The sequence below is a fragment of the Rhinopithecus roxellana genome, chromosome 15 (genome assembly GCF_007565055.1).
Source record: "Rhinopithecus roxellana isolate Shanxi Qingling chromosome 15, ASM756505v1, whole genome shotgun sequence".
Lineage (NCBI taxonomy): Eukaryota > Metazoa > Chordata > Mammalia > Primates > Cercopithecidae > Rhinopithecus > Rhinopithecus roxellana.
Genome location: NC_044563.1, coordinates 59,219,650 through 59,241,210, shown reverse-complemented (window position 1 = coordinate 59,241,210; position 21,561 = coordinate 59,219,650). Strand labels below are relative to the sequence as shown.

Genomic DNA, 21,561 nt, shown 5'->3' with positions numbered 1-21,561 from the left:
TTGGGGAATAGTAAAATTAATGATTCAAGGTAATGTAATAAGTTAGGGAGGCATATTAGATTCTCTAAGGTAATTACTAAAAGAATATAGGATTTAAAAAGTAAGAAGCTAATAGTGGAGGGAAAAATTGATATTAAAGAATATTAGATTGCTTAATATCATTAACCATCAGTGAAATATAGATCAAAGCCACAGTAAAATATTAATTACCTCACACCTGTTAGGAGGCTATTTTTTTAAAAAAAGATAACAAATGTTGGCAAGGCTGTAGAGAAATTGGAGCCCTTGTGCACTGTTGGTGGGCATGCCAAATGATGCAGGTGCTATGCAAAACAACTCTGGTCATTCGGGAAAATGAAAAATCTGGGATTGCTACCTTTAAGATTTATAAATCTGGCACATTGGGGGTTACCATGTGGAGAGAGTTGTTAGTGAGTAAAGCCGTTCAGAAAAGCAGAGCTAATGGATGGAAAGAAAGTCTGAATTCTAATACCATCATTTGAACCCCTAGATCCATCCATGCTTGAAGTCCTTCAATTTTCAGTTATACAAGCAGATACATTCCATTCTTGGCTTAAAGCAGTTTGAAGGAGGTTTCTGTCATTTGCTATCTCAGAGTGACAGGTATACCCAATATGTACTGAATATTTAACAATTGTTTAGATATAACATAAATAGATTATCAGCTATAATATAAAACAAGTTAATTCACAGACATGAGCATTTGTTGAATCTTACCAAAGATTTTTTTTTTCTTTTTTTTTAGACAGAGTCTCACTGTCGCCCAGGCTGGAGTGCAGTGGCATAATCTCTGCTCACTGCAACCTCCACCTCCCGGGTTCAAGCAATTCTGCCAGTCTCAGCCTCCCAAGTAGCTGGGACTACAGGCACATGCCACCATGCCTAGCTAATTTTTGTATTTTTAGTAGAGATGGGGTTTCACCATATTGGTCAGGCTGGTCTTGAATTCCTGACCTCAGGTGATCCACCCGGCTTGGCCATCCAAAGTGCTGGGATTACAGGTGTGAGCCACTGCACCCGGCCTTACCAAACATTCTTTGCCTAGGAATGTCACTAAATTCAAGTCTAAGACTACTTCATCAATGGAAGAGAAAAGAACCAGAGGTAGTTAAACTCTCGGAATATTCTGATACTGAGTGAGGTGGAACTTTCCAGTAATTCAATTAAAAGTGATGAATGCGCCAGAAATTTGAAATGCAGTATTTCCTCCTGGTTGGGAAGTTATACTAGTATTACTTCTCTGCTCCTACCTTCCACCCACTTTCTGCACAATCACTCACACACTCACACACACACACACACACACACACACACAACTTTCTTCCAATTCAAAATCACTGGCCAGTGACCACATAGGTTACTCACTATGTTTGTCTTGAAAGATATATTTTTTGGCAAAGATAAAACACAGGCATTCTTATACAAATACATTAACTGACTAATATTAGGTGAGTGCTCTAAAGAAATTAACGTTTTACATAAAGACACATACACATTTAACATACTGATTTCAAGCCACTAGAATCATCTTTGGCAAATGGAAAATTGAGGGGTTTTTGGTGGGAAAGGTGTTTGTAAAAATGTTCTGAAAATCCAAATTACAGTTAGAATCAAAACACTGGATGGCTTCTAAAATATTATTTCCCTAAATAATTACTTTAATATTTTCTTTCTTTTACTTTAATATTTTCTAAAGTATTAATACTTCCACAAAAATTTTAATTACTTATTAGGTACAATGATAATCTCAATTTTTGTAACTCTATTTCCAAAAGAACACAATTCAATCACCTATTTTCAACAGCCAACTTTTCTAAAAAGTCACATTAAGCAATGCCATTTTCCTATGAATGTTTTATTTCTGTGTAATAAAATACATCCATCTGAAAACATTTACTCATGTGTAACCCATATAAAGTTTAGAGTCCAACAGGGTTTTTAAAATAAGTTTTTTATATTTAGTCAAAATGTGTCAATTTCCTTTAATTATACAAAATGGGTCAAGTTGAAAGTAAGACAAATTAGCCTGGCGCGGTGGCTCAAGCCTGTAATCCCAGCACTTTGGGAGGCCGAGACGGGCGGATCACGAGGTCAGGAGATTGAGACCATCCTGGCTAATACGGTGAAACCCCGTCTCTACTAAAAAATACAAAAAACTAGCCGGGCGAGGTGGCAGGTGCCTGTAGTCCCAGCTACTCGGGAGGCTGAGGCAGGAGAATGGCGTAAACCCGGGAGGCGGAGCTTGCAGTGAGCTGAGATCTGGCCACTGCACTCCAGCCTGGGCGACAGAGCGAGACTCCGTCTCAAAAAAAAAAAAAAAAAAAGAAAGACAAATTAATGTAAACTTTTTTGAACAATCAGTGGGATTAATAACCTTGTAACTATTCTAATATACACCAAACTATACCAATATTGTGAAACTAAGTAGATCTATGTACATGAATTATGCTGAAAAGGGGTATTTCTAAAAAATATTTACTGAGCTTCTTGAACGTTCACGGATTTGAATTACACTCACTTTTAGCAGTTAATAAAACAGTACTTAATGAGAACATGTTGAAATCAGAAAATCCTAGTAAAATGTCAACCAGAAACATACAGGACCATATAAAGTTTTGAATAAGATTTAGCATAATCTTACAGATTACAAATGTAGCACTGAGATATTAAAATGCATATAAGAGCAGAAATAAAAACAATACCCTTTTTAGTTGCTGTTCTTTTAAGCTTCTCACTGTCCTTGCAGGCTCAGAAATGAAGTTTTTATAGTTTTCACATATATTCATCCGAGACTGGGCTACTTGCATTGTTCCCTCGAGAAAAGATTTCCAAACGGGATACATGCTCCTAAATTCAAAGAGGGATAGAAAAGCATTAGGCAGGGAACAGTAAGAAAAAGTTGGCTAACCTTTTGCTCACAGGGTAGCACTGACAGAACACATGAATGTCTTCTTTAATGTATTTATACTGGCTTATAGGCAATATTTCAGCACACATAAGAAGCAACATGGCATATACTCTATTCCTCTTATTGCTCAGCAATAGGGAGTTTTGATTCATTAGCTATTCTTGACAATGGAGTAAAGTGCTACAAGAATTACAAAGCTCACGCTATAAAAATCAGTGAATATTTCAGACTCTCCAAGTCTTTTGCTGTCACAAGGTCATAATTATGAATATCAAGTTTTATTACTTCATTAAAGTATTTTCCTAATTTTACTAATAAGGTAACTGAGGCCCAGAGAGATTTTAAAGTATCACTTTAGGTCACATGAGAGGAAGGTGGCACTACTGAGATACAAGACGAAGACTGGGTACCTCTATATATAGTATATTGTCTTTCAACGACATCATATTACTCAAAACTGATGCGGCTGGAAAAATATATCATGAACAACTGTTTATGTGCATGCAAAGTCTATTCTGTCTGACAAAATAAATCTATAATATTGTTTGCTCTATATCTGTCTTCCTGTTATAACAATGCTTAGCATCACACTGTGCTTTGGATTCATTCTAAGCAAGTCCCATCTCCTTTGCTTGATAAATGTGCTCAGCAATCTCAGTCAAGTCAAGGAATTATTAATCCTTTGCTTTTTCTAGCCAATTTCCTCTTCAACCTTCTTTCCTACTTGCTAAATGCTTTAGTCAATTCTAGCATGCTCCTACACTATTTATAAACACAATCGATAACTTATAACAATGGTAGTGCTTTATTTTTTAAAATGAGTCCTTAAAGTGAAATTTTGATATATTATAATATTCCTCTCCTGAGATTTCCCTTTTGTGGGAAATCCATACAGATTTTCAACCACAGCAACATGTGGGACCACATGCTATACAGAATGCTCACTGTGGTCAACAGATGACAGTGTAAAAGAAAAGGAAAAACTGCCTGAGTCCCTATCTTATTTAGAAGTAAAGAAAAAAACTTGATAAACTATGGTTTTCAACCACGGAGTCTTACAAATTAGTTCAAATTAGTTCATGTAACGTACCAGATGAATCAGTTTAGATGGAAATAGTCATTATTTAGGCAGAGGTGTATCACTATCCCTTCGGAAAGATTCAGTGTGTTGCACCAGCAAAAACTGTCAGCATAAAAGCACTGATGAAGTTAAGAACAGCAACACGAACGCCCTCCATGGCCTCACTGCATGACAACCAATGGAACTTGCAATGTAAACTCACCACAGGCTCTCCCTTCTAAGCAGTTCCAACAATTGATTTACTTGAAGAATATACTGAGAGAAAAATTCAGTACTATGATTTATAGCTACTAATTTATACTTAAAATATATTTTAAAATAATGAAGAAAATGAAAAAGAACTATTATGAATTGTGATAGGAAGAAAGACAGGAAGGGAGAGACCCTTCATCCATGTTCTTCTCTCAGTGTTAACACCCTCTTCTCTTTATCCCTTCTCCTAGGTAATAGCTGTTTGCCCTTCCAATCTCAGTTTAAATGTAAATTCCTTTGGGAAGTCTTTCATGATCACCACCCAGCCAACCCCCAAACTTAATCAAGTTACTCTTTGTCATTTGTTCACGGCTCCAGCACTTTTCTTTCAATTATAAATATTTTAACGCAATTGTTTATTAACGTCTGTCCCTCTCACTATAGTGAAAGCGCCATGAAGGCAGGAGTGTATGTCTTCCTATTGCATTCCTAGGGTCTAGCAAATAAAGAATGATTACAATAATATGTGTTGAATGAGTAAATAAATGAATGGATGAATGTATTAACTATGAAGACTGTACAATAAAAAGACAAATCCTTTCATTAAAAAGAGTTTAAAAAGAGACCTTTAGAGTTTAGCAGATTTATAGCAGGGAAACATATCCTGAACACTGATATACCATGAAAAGCACAGAATTCAGTCACCAGTCAGAAGACCTAAGTTCAAGTTCTAGTTTTAACAAAATAATCATAAGCAGCACACTTCACTATACTTTCATCCTCAACTGGCAAATGGAGAAATAACAAATATTCCTGCACCACTTACCTCACAGTGTTATTTTAAAAATTAAATGCATTCTCTGCCAGCATGGATTAGAGACTTAAATGTTAGACCTAATACCATAAAAACCCTAGAAGAAAACCTAGGTAGTACCATTCAGGACATAGGCATGGGCAAGGACTTCATGTCTAAAACACCAAAAGCAACGGCAGCAAAAGCAAAAATTGACAAATGGGATCTAATTAAACTAAAGAGCTTCTGCACAGCAAAAGAAACTACCATCAGAGTGAACAGGCAACCTACAGAATGGGAGAAAATTTTTGCAATGTACTCATCTGACAAAGGGCTAATATCCAGAATCTACAAAGAACTCAAACAAATATACAAGAAAAAATCAAACAACCCCATCAAAAAGTGGGCAAAGGGTATGAACAGACATTTCTCAAAAGAAGACATTCATACAGCCAACAGACACATGAAAAAATGCTCATCATCACTTGCCATCAGAGAAATGCAAATCAAAACCACAATGAGATACCATCTCACACCAGTTACAATGGCAATCACTAAAAAGTCAGGAAACAACAGGTGTTGGAGAGGATGTGGAGAAATAGGAACACTTTTACACTGTTGGTGGGATTGTAAACTAGTTCAACCATTATGGAAAACAGTATGGCAATTCCTCAAGGATCTAGAACTAGATGTACCATATGACCCAGCCATCCCACTAGTGGGTATATACCCAAAGGATTATAAACCATGCTGCTATAAAGACACATGCACACGTATGTTTACTGCGGCACTATTCACAATAGCAAAGACTTGGAATCAACCCAAATGTTCATCAGTGACAGACTGGATTAAGAAAATGTGGCACATATACACCATGGAATACTATGCAGCCATAAAAAACGATGAGTTTGCGTCCTTTGTAGGGACATGGATGCAGCTGGAAACCATCATTCTTAGCAAACTATCACAAGAACAGAAAACCAAACACCACATGTTCTCACTCATAGGTGGGAACTGAACAATGAGATCACTTGGACTCAGGAAGGGGAACATCACACACCGGGGCCTATCATGGGGAGGGGGGAGGGGGGAGAGATTGCATTGGGAGTTATACCTGATATAAATGATGAATTGATGGGTGCTGACAAGTTGATGGGTGCAGCACACCAACATGGCACAAGTATACATATGTAACAAACCTGCACATTATGCACATGTACCCTAGAACTTAATATATAATAATAATAAATAATAATAATAATAATAATATTAATAAAAAACGCCACTGGTTCCTCAAAAAAAAATTAAATGCAAATGATATGAAAATTCACGATACACAGATTCTTTTTAATGAATAAATAATAACAGTAGCAGAATTGTAACAGAAATAGAAGCACTTCTTGTTAACATAATAGTAGTATTCCCAATGGTAGTGGTGTTTTTCACTCCAATTAAGGAAAAATAATCACGGGTCATAGAGTGATTTTAAAAAATTTTTTATTTCACCAAGTTTCATATGAAGCAATTTTGAAGGATAAGAAAAGTATCAGCCAGCGTGGTGGCTCATGCCTGTAATCCTAGCACTCTGAGAGGTCGAGGTGGGCAGACTGTCTGAGGTCAGGAGTTCGTGACCAGCCTGGCCAACATGGTGAAATCCCGTCTCTGCTAACAATACAAAAATTAGCTGGGCATTGTGGCTGGCGCTTATAACCCCTCCAGCTACTCAGGAGGCTGAGACAGGAGAATCGCTTGAACCTGGAAGGCGGAGGATGCACTGAGCCAAGATGGCATCATTGCACTCCAGCCTGGGCAACAGAGTGAGACGCCATCTCCCAAAAAAAAAAAAAAAAAAAGTATCAGGCATATACGGTACTTTGCCATTCTACATATCTCATGGTAAGCACTATGTTATGTATTTTACAATTATCACATCATTTAATCCTCATCATAACTCTGTAAGATAGGTATTATTCCCATTTTACACAGGAGAAAAGTGAGGCTCAGAGAGGTTATGAAATTTTTCTAAGGCTACTCAACAGTAAATAGCACCTCCATGGTCATAACCTAGACTTTGCCATTACTAATAACTACTGCTTTGCTCTCATCCCAAGTTCAATCTTCTGATTTCTGACTAACACCTCCTGATTCTACTCACATTCTTTAGAATTCTGAGTCCAACAATTACTCAATCCTATAAGAACCCACAATCCATTTGGTCCTACCCCCTTTCCATTGTCTCTTGCCCCTCTCATGATCTCCCTTTTCAGTTCATTACCCAGTCTAGGTTTCATGGTCTACCCTTATAATCACTCCCTTATGTATGCCCGTATTACCTTTGCCTCTTTCTCTTTCCACTTTTATAACCTACAAGCTCCTACCTTGGTTAAATCTAAAACTGCTAAGATTATACCAAAGTATACAGAAGAATGTGGCTGAAGAAAAAGATAATTACGTTACCTGGTCGCATTAAATTGATGTCAAAAGAATGCTAGTAACCTCTTAGTGATACCCAGCAAGGGTACTATATTTCCTTAATCCATTCATTCAACCACCCTTCTACACAATTATTTCCCAACTTCTCTCTTCTCAAACCTCTAATACAAACACACTTGTAGCCAACAGTGGCAGTATCAGAGGGCAATGTCCATATGTTCCCACGACATCTGCCAAACTCCTTGTCTCTGCACCCATACATTCTGCCAATCCTCCTATTACTTGCATGAACTACCTATGCTCTGAAGGCCAACTCCTCAAATTTATACTATATTATACAACCTCTCACTTAAGAATATCAATTCAAAACTCTACAATGTCAGTTTTTCCCTCTCTACTGGAGCATTCTTGTGAGCAAACATGCTATAATATTTCTATTTGAAAATCTCCATCAAACCTCCATTTCTCTCCAGCTACCACCCTAATGTCTGCTCTCTTTTACAGAAAAACACCTTGAAAGAATTGTCTAAAATTACTGTTTCTACTTTCTCTCCTCTGGGTCTCTCAGTTCTACCCAAATCAGACTTCAGTGTCTACCACTTTTCTGAAATTGCTTGCCAAAGTCATCCAAGATCTTCCTATGGCTAGTCCAAATAGTTCAAGTCTTGATTCTATTACTCGACCTATCAGCAACACTGACCTCCTTTATCCTTCTTGAAATGTTTTCTTCACTTGGCTACAGGACATCACTCTCCCTTGGTCTACTCCCACCTCACCGGCCATTCTTTAGTCTTCTTTGCCAGTTCCTCTTCATCTCATTGCCCCATAAATACTGGAGTGCCCTCAAGTCAGACCCCAGGCTTCTTCTCTTCTCTAACTACATTCACTCTGTTGAAATTTGTTTTTAAATTTTTATTTTGTTATTTCTTTTTAAAGATAAGGTCTTGCTCTGTCACTCAGGTGGTAGTGCAGTGGCACAGTCATAGCTGACTGTAGCCTCAAACTCCTGGGCTCAAGCAATCCTCCCACCTCAGCCTTCCAAAGTGCTAGAATTTCAGGTGTGAGCCACTGCACCAGGCCTACATTCATTCTTTAGGTGATCTCACTCTATAGATGGCTGTAAAGACATCTGGTCTCCTGGCTTTACAGAGTATCAATATGCTATTCCTAAAGCTTTTTTTCTTTTCTTTTTTTTAAAGAGGCAGGGCCTTGTTCTATTGTTCATGCTGGAGTGCACTGGCATGATTACTACAGCCTCGAACTCCTGAGTTCAAGTGGTCCTCCCGCCTCAGCTTCCCAAGCAACTGGGCGTACAGGCATGTGCCACTGCATCTAGTATTTTCCTCTTTTTAATAGAAACGGTATCTCACTTTGCTACTTAATCTGCATCTTGAACTCCTGGCTTTGAACTATCCTCCTGCCTTAGCCTCCCAAAGTTCTGGGATTACATGCATGAACCACTACTCTCAGCTCAATTCCTGAATTTTTAATTCCTGCCCAGACACCTTCCCTAAACCCTAACTGCTTGTTCAACATATCCAACTTGGATATTTAGTAGGCATCTTACACCTAACATGTATAAAACTAAATTCTTGATTTCCCTAAAACCTGTTCTGGCAATCTATCTATTTCATCTCATTGACAGTAACTCAAACCTTCTAGTAGTTGGCTCAAACCCAAAGACCTGGAATCAGCACTGATTCCTCATTTCTCTCTCGTATCTGCTCCATCAAGAAATCCTGTTTGCATGCTGGAGAGGATGTGGAGAAACAGGAACACTTTTACACTGTTGGTGGGACTGTAAACTAGTTCAACCATTGTGGAAGACAGTGTGGCAATTCCTCAAGGATCTAGAACTAGAAATACCATTTGACCCAGTAATGCCATTACTGGGTATATACCCAAAGGATTATAAATCATGCTGCTATAAAGACACACGCACACGTATGTTTATTGCGGCACTATTCACAACAGCAAAGACTTGGAACCAACCCAAATGTCCATCAATGATAGAGTGGATTAAGAAAATGTGGCCCATATATACCATGGAATACTATGCAGCCATAAAAAAGGATGAGTTCATGTCCTTCGCAGGGACATGGATGAAGCTGGAAATCATCATTCTCAGCAAACTATTGCAAGGACAGAAAACCAAACACCACATGTTCTCACTCATAGGTGGGAATCAAACAATGAGAACACTTCGACACAGGGTGGGGAACAACACACACTGGGGCCTGTCGTGGGGCGGGGGGAATGGGGAGGGATAGTATTAGGAGATACACCTAATGTAAATGACAAGTTAATGGGTGCAGCACACCGACATGGCACATGTATACATGTGTAACAAATCTGCACATTGTGCACATGTACCCTAGAACTTAAAGTGTGTGTACATATATGTGTGTGTGTGTATAAATCCTGTTTGCTAGACTTAAAAAATACCATGGAATTTAATTACTGCCAGTCTCTTCCACTGTGACTACCCTGTTTTGAGCTACCTTTACCTTATGCCTAGATTACTGCAATAGTCTCCTACCTGCCCTCTCTGCTTCTGCCTTGTCCCACAACACCTGTGCTCTGCACAGTACAGCAATTGCTGTGCAATCACTTCTTGGCCCTCTGTATTCTCCCTACTATGCTTACTGTTCTTATCGCCAATTGGCATATATGTTTAATTAGTCACTTGTTTACTGTTTGTCTTCCCTCATTAGAATGTAGGCTCCATGCAGCAGAAGCTTTGTTTCATTTACTGCTGTATGTTCAGCACAGGGTATGGCGTAGCAGGCACTCAATACATATTTGCTGGAGGAGGAGAGGAGGGAATGATGGAGCCTAGATTTGAACCCAAATGTGTCTGGCTCCCAAACCTCTGTTCCTTTGCTGACATAAGATTGTTCTTAGTCTCAGTAACAATGCTGAACATTAAAAAGGGTCTCTTCATTCTGATATAGTTTATACCAAGACTTATGTATCCTAAGTCCTTGGTATACATCCTCTACTATTTTTGTCTCCTATCTTCTGTACCATTATTTACTTATCATTTTTGTTAAAATGACTAACCTTTTAAACTAAAATATACATATCTTATGACTTTATATCACTATTCTAACTGAAAAATACTTGCCATAATAATTAGGTTATAACTAGTAAAATACAAAACTATTCATCCATATACCACCTAAGTACACACTGCAAACTATTTCTTACATGAATATCATACAAGATGTCTAGGAAAACCTAGAAAACTTTACCAGAAGAAATTTCTCATTAAGAAATAAATCAAGGCTGGGCACAGTGGCTCACATATGTAATCCCAGCATTTTGAGAGGCTGAGGCAGAAGGATCGCTTGAGGCCAGGAGTTTGAGACCAGCCTGGGCAATATAACAAAACCTCATCTCTACAAAAAAATTTTAAAATTAGCCAAGCATGGTGGTAGTGGTGGCTACGCAGGAGGTGACGTGGAAGGACCACTTGGACCCAAGAGTTTGAGGCTACAGTGAGCCACTTCACTCCAGCTTGGGTGCAAAAGTGAGACCCTGTTTTGAAAGAAAGGAAAGAAGAAAGAAAAGAGGAGGGGAAAAGGAAAGGAAAAGAAAAGAAAGAAATCAAGAAATTCTTAACTGTTAAATTCTTAGCAAAATCTTAAGTGTGGAAGAGGTCACACAAAGCTACAAATGTGGTAAAACTGCACAGAACTCAATGTGCACACACTTATATACACACAAATGAACGTGTATAAAACTAACAAATTCTGAATTAGGCTGGATGACTGTATCAGTATCAAAAACCTGTCCTCAAATTTAAAAAAAAAAAAAAAAGTCCAAGAGAAAGTAGTGTTACAAAAGTCTAATGCAAATTGAGGCTGTTTAATGATATTAAATGCTGCATGTATCATCAGATAGGCAAACAATTTAAAAGACTGATTACACGCACTGTTGGTAAAAAATAAAAACAAAGGGACAATTTAAAATCATACTACAGGCTGGGTGTGGTGGCTTATGCCTGTAATCCCAGCAGTCTGGGAGGCTGAGGTGGGCTGATCACTTGAGGTCAGGAGTTCGAGACCAGCCTGGCCAACATGGCAAAACTCCATCTCTACTAAAAATACAAAAATTAGCCAGGTGTGGTGGTGTGCACCTGTAATCCCAGTTGCTCGGGAGGCTGAGGCATGAGAATCACTTGAACCCGGCAGGTGGGTGGAGGTTGCAGTGAACCAAGATCATGCCACCACACTCCAGCCTGGGTGATGGAGTGAAAACTGTCTCAAAAAACAAAGTCACACTAGAAAAAATTAAATATATTTATACGTTTATGGAGAACAACTTCCAATATTAATATTTTAGGGCCAGTCTAGTAGTGATGAATTCCCTAACCTTTTGCTTGTCTGGGAAAGAATTTACTTCTCCTTCATTTATAAAGGATAATTTTGCTGAATGCAGTATCCTTGGTTGGCAGGTTTTTTTTTTTTCTTTCAGCACTTTGAATATATCACCCCATTCTCTCTTGGCCTGTAAAGGTTTCTGCTGAGAAATCTGCTATTAGTCTTACAGCAGTTCCTTGACAGGTGACTGCATGCTTTTTTCTTGCTGTTTTTTGAATTCTCTCTTTGTCTTTGATGTTACATAGTTTGACTATAATGTACCATGGATAATGCCTTTTTGCATTTCATCTGCTTGGGGGGTCTCAGAGTCTCCAGTATCTGGATGTCTAAATCTCTTGTCAGACTTGGGAAGTTTTTGTCTATTATTTCATCAAATAGATTTTCTAACCCTTCCCTTCCCTCTTTACCATCTGGGAAACCAATAATGTGTGTATTTGGTCACTTTATGTTGTCCCATATAACACAAAGGCTTTGTTAATTCTTTCTTATTTTTCTTCTTTTTGTCTGCTTGGGTTATTTCATAGGACCTGTCTTCAAGTTTTGAGATCCTCTCTTTTGCTTGATCTAGTCTACTGTTGAAGCTTTCAAATGTATTTTGTATTTCATTCAATGAATTCTTCCACTATAGAATTTCTGTTTGGTTCTTTTTTATATCCATCTCTTTGGTAAATTTCTCATTCATATCCTGAATTGTTTTTCTGATTTCTCTGTACTATTTTTCAGAATTTTCTTATATCTCATTGAGTTTCTTTAATATTAAAATTTTGAATTCTTTTTCCAGGATTTTGTAAATTTGTTTTTGATTGGGATCTGTTACTAGAGAATTATTTTATTCCTTTGGAGTTATATTTCCTTGCTTTTTTCATGTTTCCTACATTGATAACTGCACATCTGATGTAATAGTCACTTCTTCCAATTTTTTAAATTTGTTTATGTAGGGAAAGTTTTCCTGAAGATAGATCTATGGTGTTGCTTGGATAGGGCCCTTTGGCCTTGATTCTGGGTGCTTACAGTGGTACAGTATCTGTATGATTTCTTTGGCTACAAATAATGTCAGCGGTGTTTGTAATTTCTTTTTTTTTTTTTTTTTTTTTTTTGAGACAGAGTCTCGCTCTGTCACCCAGGCTAGAGTGCAGTGGCCGGATCTTAGCTCACTGTAAGCTCCACCTCCCGGGTTTACGCCATTCTCCTGCCTCAGCCTCCCAAGTAGCTGGGACTACAGGCGCCCGCCACCTCGCCTGGCTAGTTTTTTTGTATTTTTTTAGTAGAGACGGGGTTTCACCGTGTTAGCCAAGATGGTCTCGATCTCCTGACCTCATGATCCGCCCGTCTCGGCCTCCCAAAGTGCTGGGATTACAGGCTTGAGCCACCGCGCCCGGCCATGTGTTTGTAATTTCTTCGGTGGTTTCAGGTGCAGTTATTAGTGAGGCCTGTGGTAAAGTTTTGCTGAGGGTTGGGACACCAGGTAGGCCAGTCTTTGAGCCCCAGTAGAGACAGTGGTGAGTTGGCACCAATAGTGCAGGTGGGCCAATTCTTGGCCTCCAGGTGGCTTACTCAGATACTGGTAGTTGCAGCAGTGAGCTGGGTGGGAAGGCGGATTCTTGGGCCTCTGGGCAGCCTGGCATAAAACAGGCAGTGGCAGTGGTGGGATCACCTTCTGGGACTTGAGCAGTGTATGCTGGTGTTGGTGGTGGCTGTGATGGAGTGGGCGGCTCAGTCTCCAAGCCTGCAGGTGGCATGTGCAGGTAGGTGTCAGCTGTGACTTGTAGTGGCAGGGGTGGGTAGAACCAACCTCAGGCCCCCTGGAGGAGTATTCAGGTGCCAATGGTGGTAGAATGTGCTGGGCAATCTTCTGGACCCTAGTCTGTGTGCTCTGGCATGGAGTAGGGATATGAAGCCAGGCTGGGCTGGCTTGTCCTCAGGCTCTTAACAGTGTGTGCAGGTGCCAGCCATGGTAGGCAGGGGCAGGCTGATCCCTAGGCCACTGGCAGAATTGTCAGTTACCTTGAAGCCCCTCCCTCCAATATCAACATTTTAAATGTATAAACCCTTTGATCCAGCATTACCCCCTCTAAGAATTTACCCTACAGATAAACTTTCAGTGTACAAAAATATACTTATGTTCATACAGAACTTATTCACTGCAGCATTATTTGAAACACTAATAAACTAAATAACTACAAATAGGGAAGTGGATAACAAAAGTATAGTTCATCAATACTATGGCACTAAAGCAGGCATTAAAAAGAGTGAGGGAGCAGAACATACTGACATGAAGGGATTTCTAAAATAGACTCCTTAAGTGTGTGTGTGGGGAGCAGGGGTGTTACACAGTGCATGCATATAATAATTGCAGTTCTGTTAGAAATAACAAAACTATATAAGTCCATGTGTGAATCACATAGAAAAAAATGTAAAAGAAAAGACCACACACTTGTAATAGCAATTACCCTAGGGGAGTAGAAATGTGAATGGAAGGTGCTTGGGAAATGATATTCTTTATACTCTTGTACTGTTTATCTACTTGATAAAAAACATGTATTACTTGGAAAAGAATTTTAAAACTACCAATGCAAATATAAATACAAAAAAGTTAAATGGAAAATTTTAAATGACTAAAACTAAAATAAGCTCCAAATAAACAAAAACATTGGCAATTGTAGTTCTCAGCCTCAATCCTGATCTTTCTATTGTCTTTTTCCACAATAGCACCACCATCCTCTCAGTTGCCTAAATGAAAACACCTGGGAGTCATTGTATAATTCTTCATCTCTCTCCTCCTGCTTCATTCATTTAGTCAGTAAATATTTATCAAGTGCCTTCTATGTTGCAAGAGCTATTTTAAATATGAAGAAAACTGTTTATATATGTAGTTTGTCTCAGAACAAATTTGACAAACACAAAAAACAAAACTGCCAAATCACTTGCAAGTCCTCTGGCTTCAGTCTTCTAAACACCTCTGAAATCTTCCCTACAACTTGATTTCTGCTACAATTTCCTTGGTTCAAATATGAGATGATGAGGAATTAAATTCCTGCCATTCTATCCTTTCTGAATTCTTCCTCACAACCCTCTGATCCACCTTTATACTATCACTAAAGTAAAGATGATAATGTAATTCCTCTCATGGAAACACTTAAACACCTCCATTACGTTCTGAATAAAAAAGCAAACTCTATACTGTGATATGTAAAGTCCTTTTATGATGCCTACCTATGATGTATCCTTCATCTTCACCACTCCAGTTAACCTCTAATGCACATACTTCACAGCAACCCTACTGAACTGTTACCTAACAGTCACATTTTCTCATGCTCCATGCCTTGAAGGGGTTATTTTCACTTAGAATTCCTTTTACCAAACCTTCTGCCTGGAAAACTCCTGCACATTCTTTAAGACCTGGCTCTACAAGCCTAGGTTTTCTTCTATGGCTCCAATGCCCCTCTCCTATTACCCAATTCTGCAACTGTTTATAGTGGCTATCTCCTGTATGCTTACGAAGGCTAGACAGCGTATCTTCTAGTCTCTCTAATCCTAAGGTCTACTTTAACTGCTGACATGTAGTAGGTATTTCATATGTAGCCTATGAATAAGAAAGAAAGAATGAATGTGTCTTTAAATAGCTATCTGACCTTGAGTAAGACGTATAACCTGAGACCTGGTTTCCTAGTGTATAAAATGAGAGTAATTATATAATTATATCTACCTCACAAAGCTGTTCTGATAATCATGGGAGATGAGTTCCTAGCACAGTGCCTGTCACATAGTAAATATTTGGCATATTTTAGCTTGCAATACTTCTTTAAATTAGAGTTTATAAGCTAGCCTAGGAGCATAGCTTTTTAATCCTTATTTCTTTGGTAACCTGAATCCTGAATTTTAAACGAACTTGGAATATAACTCCTGGACTCAAGCAATCCTCCCATTTCAGCCTCCCAAAGCACTGGGATTGCAGGCATAAGCCACCATGCCCAGTCTAGCTATCTATAAGTTGGATCCTTCTTTACTGTAAGCAATCTTCTTCTTAGGCTAATTTCCTTATACCAGCAACAGTGAACATCCCATGCTCACTGTCACCTCAAGGTTTTGTTCTACTTGTCTCTCTTGCCTAGAATTTCATCTCTCCTCTCTTCCTCCTTAGCTGAATTTTGCAGATACAGAAAATCCTTAAGAAAATTTGTGTGTGTGTGTTTTTTTGTTTGTTTGTTTGTTTGTTTGTTTGAGAAACAGAGTCTCACTCTGTCACCCAGGCTGGAGGGGAGTAGTGCATTCATAGCTCACTGCAGCCTTGAACTCCTGGGCTCAAGCAATCCTCCTGGCTTAGCCTCCTGAGTAGCTGGGACTACAGGCATGTACCACCACTCCCAGCTAATGTTTGTATTTTTTTGTAGGGACGAAGTCTCATTATACTGCCCAGGCTAGTCTTGAACTACTGGCCTCAAGAGATTCTTCCATTTCGGCCTCCCAAAGTGCTAGGATTACAGGCATGAAGAAAATCTATTAATATTTTTATTTCCTGTTTTGCTTTAATATTGCAATCATACTGTTCTATTATTTATAGCCCTCACGGCACCTTCCATGATTATCGGTAGGCCACTGTGAAGAACTATTAGGGTTTCTTATCATATATCCTTCAGTTTTCTAGCTCCATTGCCACATTCTTAAGAAATTATCTGATGTCAATAATCACTGATAATTCAATAGCTTGATTTCGTATTCAGACTCTAAACCATACACTTCAATACTAAGTTCTTAATTGTTTAAGAACTGCTATTGTTTCAATGGTATTTGATCATAATCATAACCAGACTGCAAGCTCTGAGGTCACTAACCTCTGGGTCCTTCAACACAAAGGACAACTCCTGAGCATAAAAGACAATAAATACTTCCAAACTGACCTCAAAAAAGAAATCAAATTCTTTTTTTTTTTTTTTTTTTTTTTTTTGAGCCAGAGTCTCACTCTGTTGCCCAGGCTGGAGTGCAGTGGCGCAATCTCAGCTCACTGCAACCTCTGCCTCCTGGGTTTAAGCAATCCTCCTGCCTCAGTCTCCCGAGTAGCTGGGATTACAGGCGCTCGCCACCACACCTGGCTCATTTTTCTATTTTTAGTCAAGACAGGGTTTCACCATGTTGGCCAGGCTGGTCTCGAACTCCTGATCTCAGGTGATCCGCCTGCCTTGGCCTCCCAAAGTGCTGGGATTACAGGCGTGAGCCACTGCGCCTGGCCAAAAGAAACCAAATTCTAAACAAACTTATACTTTTAAGATATCAGTAGGTCACTAAGGACACAATCTGTATTCCATTCTCATCCACCTTCATTACACTTCGTATTCATATGTGGTATATTAACTGGCCACATCTAAATCTTTCGTTTATATTCAAATATACAAACACACACATATATTTCTAAATTAAGTATTGTGCTAAAAAGAAGCTCTTTTCCTTACATTACTTAGAAAGTTTTGCCCCCAGTCTCACAAAAACCCCATCTTTCTGTATTTAGAATTTATTTCAGAAGTATCAATGAAGATGGCAGAACATACACAATCTTGTTTCATCACCATCACAATAATGTGCTTCATCATAGGTCACTCAGCAATTTGTGTTCCATTGTCACCTGCCTTCTTTAAGTTTCAATTGGGGGTATAATTAATTATATAAAATATAATCTTGGCTTATATAAGACATGAAAATGATCTATTTTATATAGATTACAATCTATTTTATATAGATTGTTTAATGTTATAAAACATTAAAATTTTGATAATTTTGAAATTATATCCAAAAACATAGCAGACAGAGGAAAGAAGTGATTCTTTTAAAAACTAAAGTGTTACATTATCTATATGTGACACAGCTTTAAGTAAAACCATTTCTAAAGAAAATAGGCAAAAACTACTAAGTTACCTGTAATCATTCCGATCATCAGCTTTTACTCCAGGCCAATCTCTCTTCAGGTATTGACTAGCCAACTTCTGGATACCCTGTTAAAAAATACGTTTTTCTAAAATAAGTATTATGCCATAAAGGAAGCTCTTTTCCTTAAAATACATGACTTAGAAAATCTCATTTTTCCAAATGTAAATTTAATTCAGAAGTGAAAAAAAAACAATGACAGGCTGCACATGGTGGCTCATGCCTATAATCCCAGCACTTCGGGAGGCCAAGGCAGACAGATTACTTGAGGTCAGGAGTTTGAGACCAGCTTGGCCAACATGGTGAAAATCTATCCTCTACCAAAAATACAAAAATTAGCTGGGTGTGGTAGCATGCGCCTGTAGTCCCAGCTACTTGGGGGGCTGAGGCAGGAGAAACACTTGAATCCAGGGGCAGAGGCTGCAGTGAGCCGAGACTGGGCTGCAGCACTCCAGCCTGGGTGATAGAGCGAAGCTCTGTCTCCAAAAAGAAAACCCAATTAACGAACCAACCGACCAACCAACCAAACAAACAAAAAAACCAATGATAAATGGTAGAATACTACAACCTTCTTTCATTATTGTCCAGTCCTCTCTTGTCTCCACTTTTAGGAAAAGGGTGAGTATAAGGATGAGAAAGCTGAAACTTCATTGATACGCCTTTCACTTTTAACTATCTGACTAGCCATAAAAACAACCACCTCTGGCATTTAACAGGGAACACAGCTGTCCATCTCCACAGAACTCTGATCACACAGCTTTCTAAATCTCAGCAGCCAAACTCTCATATACCAGGAAAGAGAAAAACAAATTCCATTTTAAGTAGACAGATATATACTGGTATGTAAAATTAATAAACAAATTTTGGTGCTGTTCCATACTATTAATTCTCAAGACAGATTTTAAGGGTCTTTTCTTTTTAAACGATACCATGACACAAGTCACGTCAAACAACAAAAAAAACTGTTTTACAAAGAAATTTGCCCACTTATTATTATCTACACAACACAAATCTGGATAAAACAGAATGTTTATCTGTAATAGGTGTCAGGGAGAGGTACAGGGATTTGAATTGAGAAGACCATTTTGTTAAGAACTGATTTTAAACTGCTCATTCCAATTATACAATGTATTATGTTTGGTTTTTTGCTTGTTTGTTTTTGTTTGTTTGAGACAGGCCTCATTCCAATGCCCAGGCTAGAGTGCAGTGGCACGATCATGGCTCAATGCAGCCTCAACTTCCCGGGCTCAAACAATCCTTCCACCTCAGCCTCCCAAGTAGCTAGGACTACAGGCATGTGCCACTGAGCCCGGCTAATTTTTTGTATTTGTAGTAGAGACAGTGTTTCGCCATGTTGCCCATGGCTCAACTCCTGGACTCAAGCAAGCCACCTGCCTTGTCCTCCCAAAGTGCTGGGATTACAAGTGTGAGTCACCAAACCTGGCCAATGCATTACTTTTGGATAGGAATATATGTGGTCCCCTAACACTGTAACAGGGCCTAATGTAATGGTTATAGAAATCATTAACATTGAGATACTTATTTCTATACAAGTAACTAAAAAGAACACAATGCTGAAATGAAGAACAATCACATTTATTAATCAACTGCCTGCTCTAGGCAAAAATTACTCAAGTAAAATCAACACTACACTCTACATAGTACCTTTCTATTAAGGTCTGTTGTCAAATTAGCTTGAATCTCAAGTTCCTCCTGAACTTGGCAACAATTTGGTTTCACTATTTCTAAGTATTGTGTATTCTGAGAACTTGTATACAACTACATATCCCTAACAGTTCCACTTAACATATCTTGTACTTTGGGAACTCCAAATACTATGTCTTCCCTGAATATGTATGGTAGTTTTTCACCTCTGTACCTTGTTCATACTGCTCCCACTGCATGAAAATATCTTCTAACCACTCCTATTCCTACTTGCTAAATTCTTACCCCTCCCTTTTAATTTGATACTTAAATTTCCTAACATAAACAATCACAAGTATATATAGGAAAATGTGAAAAGTGTCATTGCCTAAGTACTTATTTTCATTTCATTAAAGTATAATAGCTTATTCTTTCTACATTTATTAGCTATAATTCTATAAAGAATTATCCCTCATGAACTATTTGGTTATACTGAGATAAAGTTCTTGGAGGAAAGACAGGATAAATATTTGATTGTCCAATATTTGGGTCCAAAGATGAACAATGAATTTTTAAAGTAACATTATAAACTCATGTATGTTAAATAATAGAGGCATTCCAATTAATTACAGTTGCTTTCTTCTGATGCTCAAATTGTCACATCTGTGGTCTGTCGGAGCCCCTCCAAGTTGGCTCCCATATCACGAACCCAAATAGACTTTGAGTGCTTCTTTGTTGTTGTTGTTGCTGTTATTGTTGTTTTACAGTTCCTGGCCCAGACTTGCAATAAGCTAGTTCTCCAAGGAATTCTGATTGCTTTCAGAGAGAAACCAGAGACCACAATCTAGGCAAGTTCTCATTCTTTGGGTCTTACTATTTGCATCTTTCTCTAAAAGGCCTTTTCTAATCACTGTATGCAAAGTATCTTCGCCTCTGGCCCTCTCACATAACTATATTTATGCATAATCCTTATACACTGTTACTGTCTGGTTTAAATATTTGTCTGTTTACTCACTATAAACTCCATCAGGTACAGATCTTGTCTTTTTTTTTTAATCATTATATCCCCAGGCTATAGCAGATCACCTAGAATTTAGTTGATACCAATAAGATCCACTGATTGCATGGATAAATGCCACCTACATTATTCAGTTTCTAATGCATAGTGCCCATCTCCATTTATGTTTCTGCCACTCTGTGTTAGAAGTGTTTGAATAAAAACTTCTCTGGTTCCTAATGTTCATGTACTCAAATTTTTAAAACACTGTTTATCAGATTTCTGAGATTATGACCAGGTGGCTTTAATATAATAAATTCCTTGGTAAAATTACAGTAAAATTTGACCATCTTCACTATTTTAAGAGAAATGTGTGTGGGTATTCCAAAGCAGTTTTTAAACATAATAGAAGTTTATTCCATACCTAGAAAGCACTACACATTAATTTTTATGAGGGTTCAATTAAGTCAAGATCTCAGAATTCAAATGACTCATTATCTGTAGAGAAGAATAACAAGTATAGAACATAATATGCCAGGCAACACATGGGTTACTGCCAAACAAGTGGCAAAATGTGATATAAGTACCCAAATGAGGAAAAGATCATCTGGTATTTTCTCAAATCACATCTAAATGACATGAGAGTGACTTTTTCAGTTTAATCATTGTTAACGTATTTACAGAACACATCACACAGAACATAGAATATGACATGAGCCTCAGTTCATAAGCAGGATTAAGACAGAAGGCAGAATGACAACACTCTAAATTTACGCAGGAACAAATGAACTTAACTTTCACACGTTTATTTGTCTTAACTCTATGTTAGGCTTTGTTATCATCACAGAGAAACTGGACATTAAAAGCATAAATACTTTACTTCAAATCCTACAGTTCATAACTAGTTAAGTGTGAGCTAGAATCCAAAGTTACTACGTCTTTGTAAAAGAAATCATTTTAGACTTTATCTATTTTTTTAAATTAATTCGTTAACTTTGTGATTTATAAATTACAATAGCGATTTCTAGAGCTCTAAACCACAAAACTGAACTGTATTAAACTGAATGAGCCCTTCAGAGATGAGATGAGGGATTCATGAAATAGACAGTGAGATCTCTAGATGAAAGACTTTATTCAAGTTAGTTCGCAGAGTCAGGAATCATGACTTCTGTGTACTCCATGCAGCTGTTC

General features: G+C 38.1%; 1 protein-coding gene across 1 annotated transcript in view; it reads right to left on the bottom strand.

The window, feature by feature from the left end:
* Positions 1 to 21,561, bottom strand: part of FCHSD2 (FCH and double SH3 domains 2) — a 323,208-nt gene that overhangs the window by 160,382 nt on the left and 141,265 nt on the right. Inside the window, exons 4-5 of the mRNA XM_010366863.2 lie at positions 17,721 to 17,797; positions 2,724 to 2,868 (exon numbers count right to left, since the gene is read on the bottom strand). Of these exons, the coding sequence (XP_010365165.2) occupies positions 2,724 to 2,868; positions 17,721 to 17,797 (222 nt within the window). The remainder of the gene's footprint in view (positions 1 to 2,723; positions 2,869 to 17,720; positions 17,798 to 21,561) is intronic.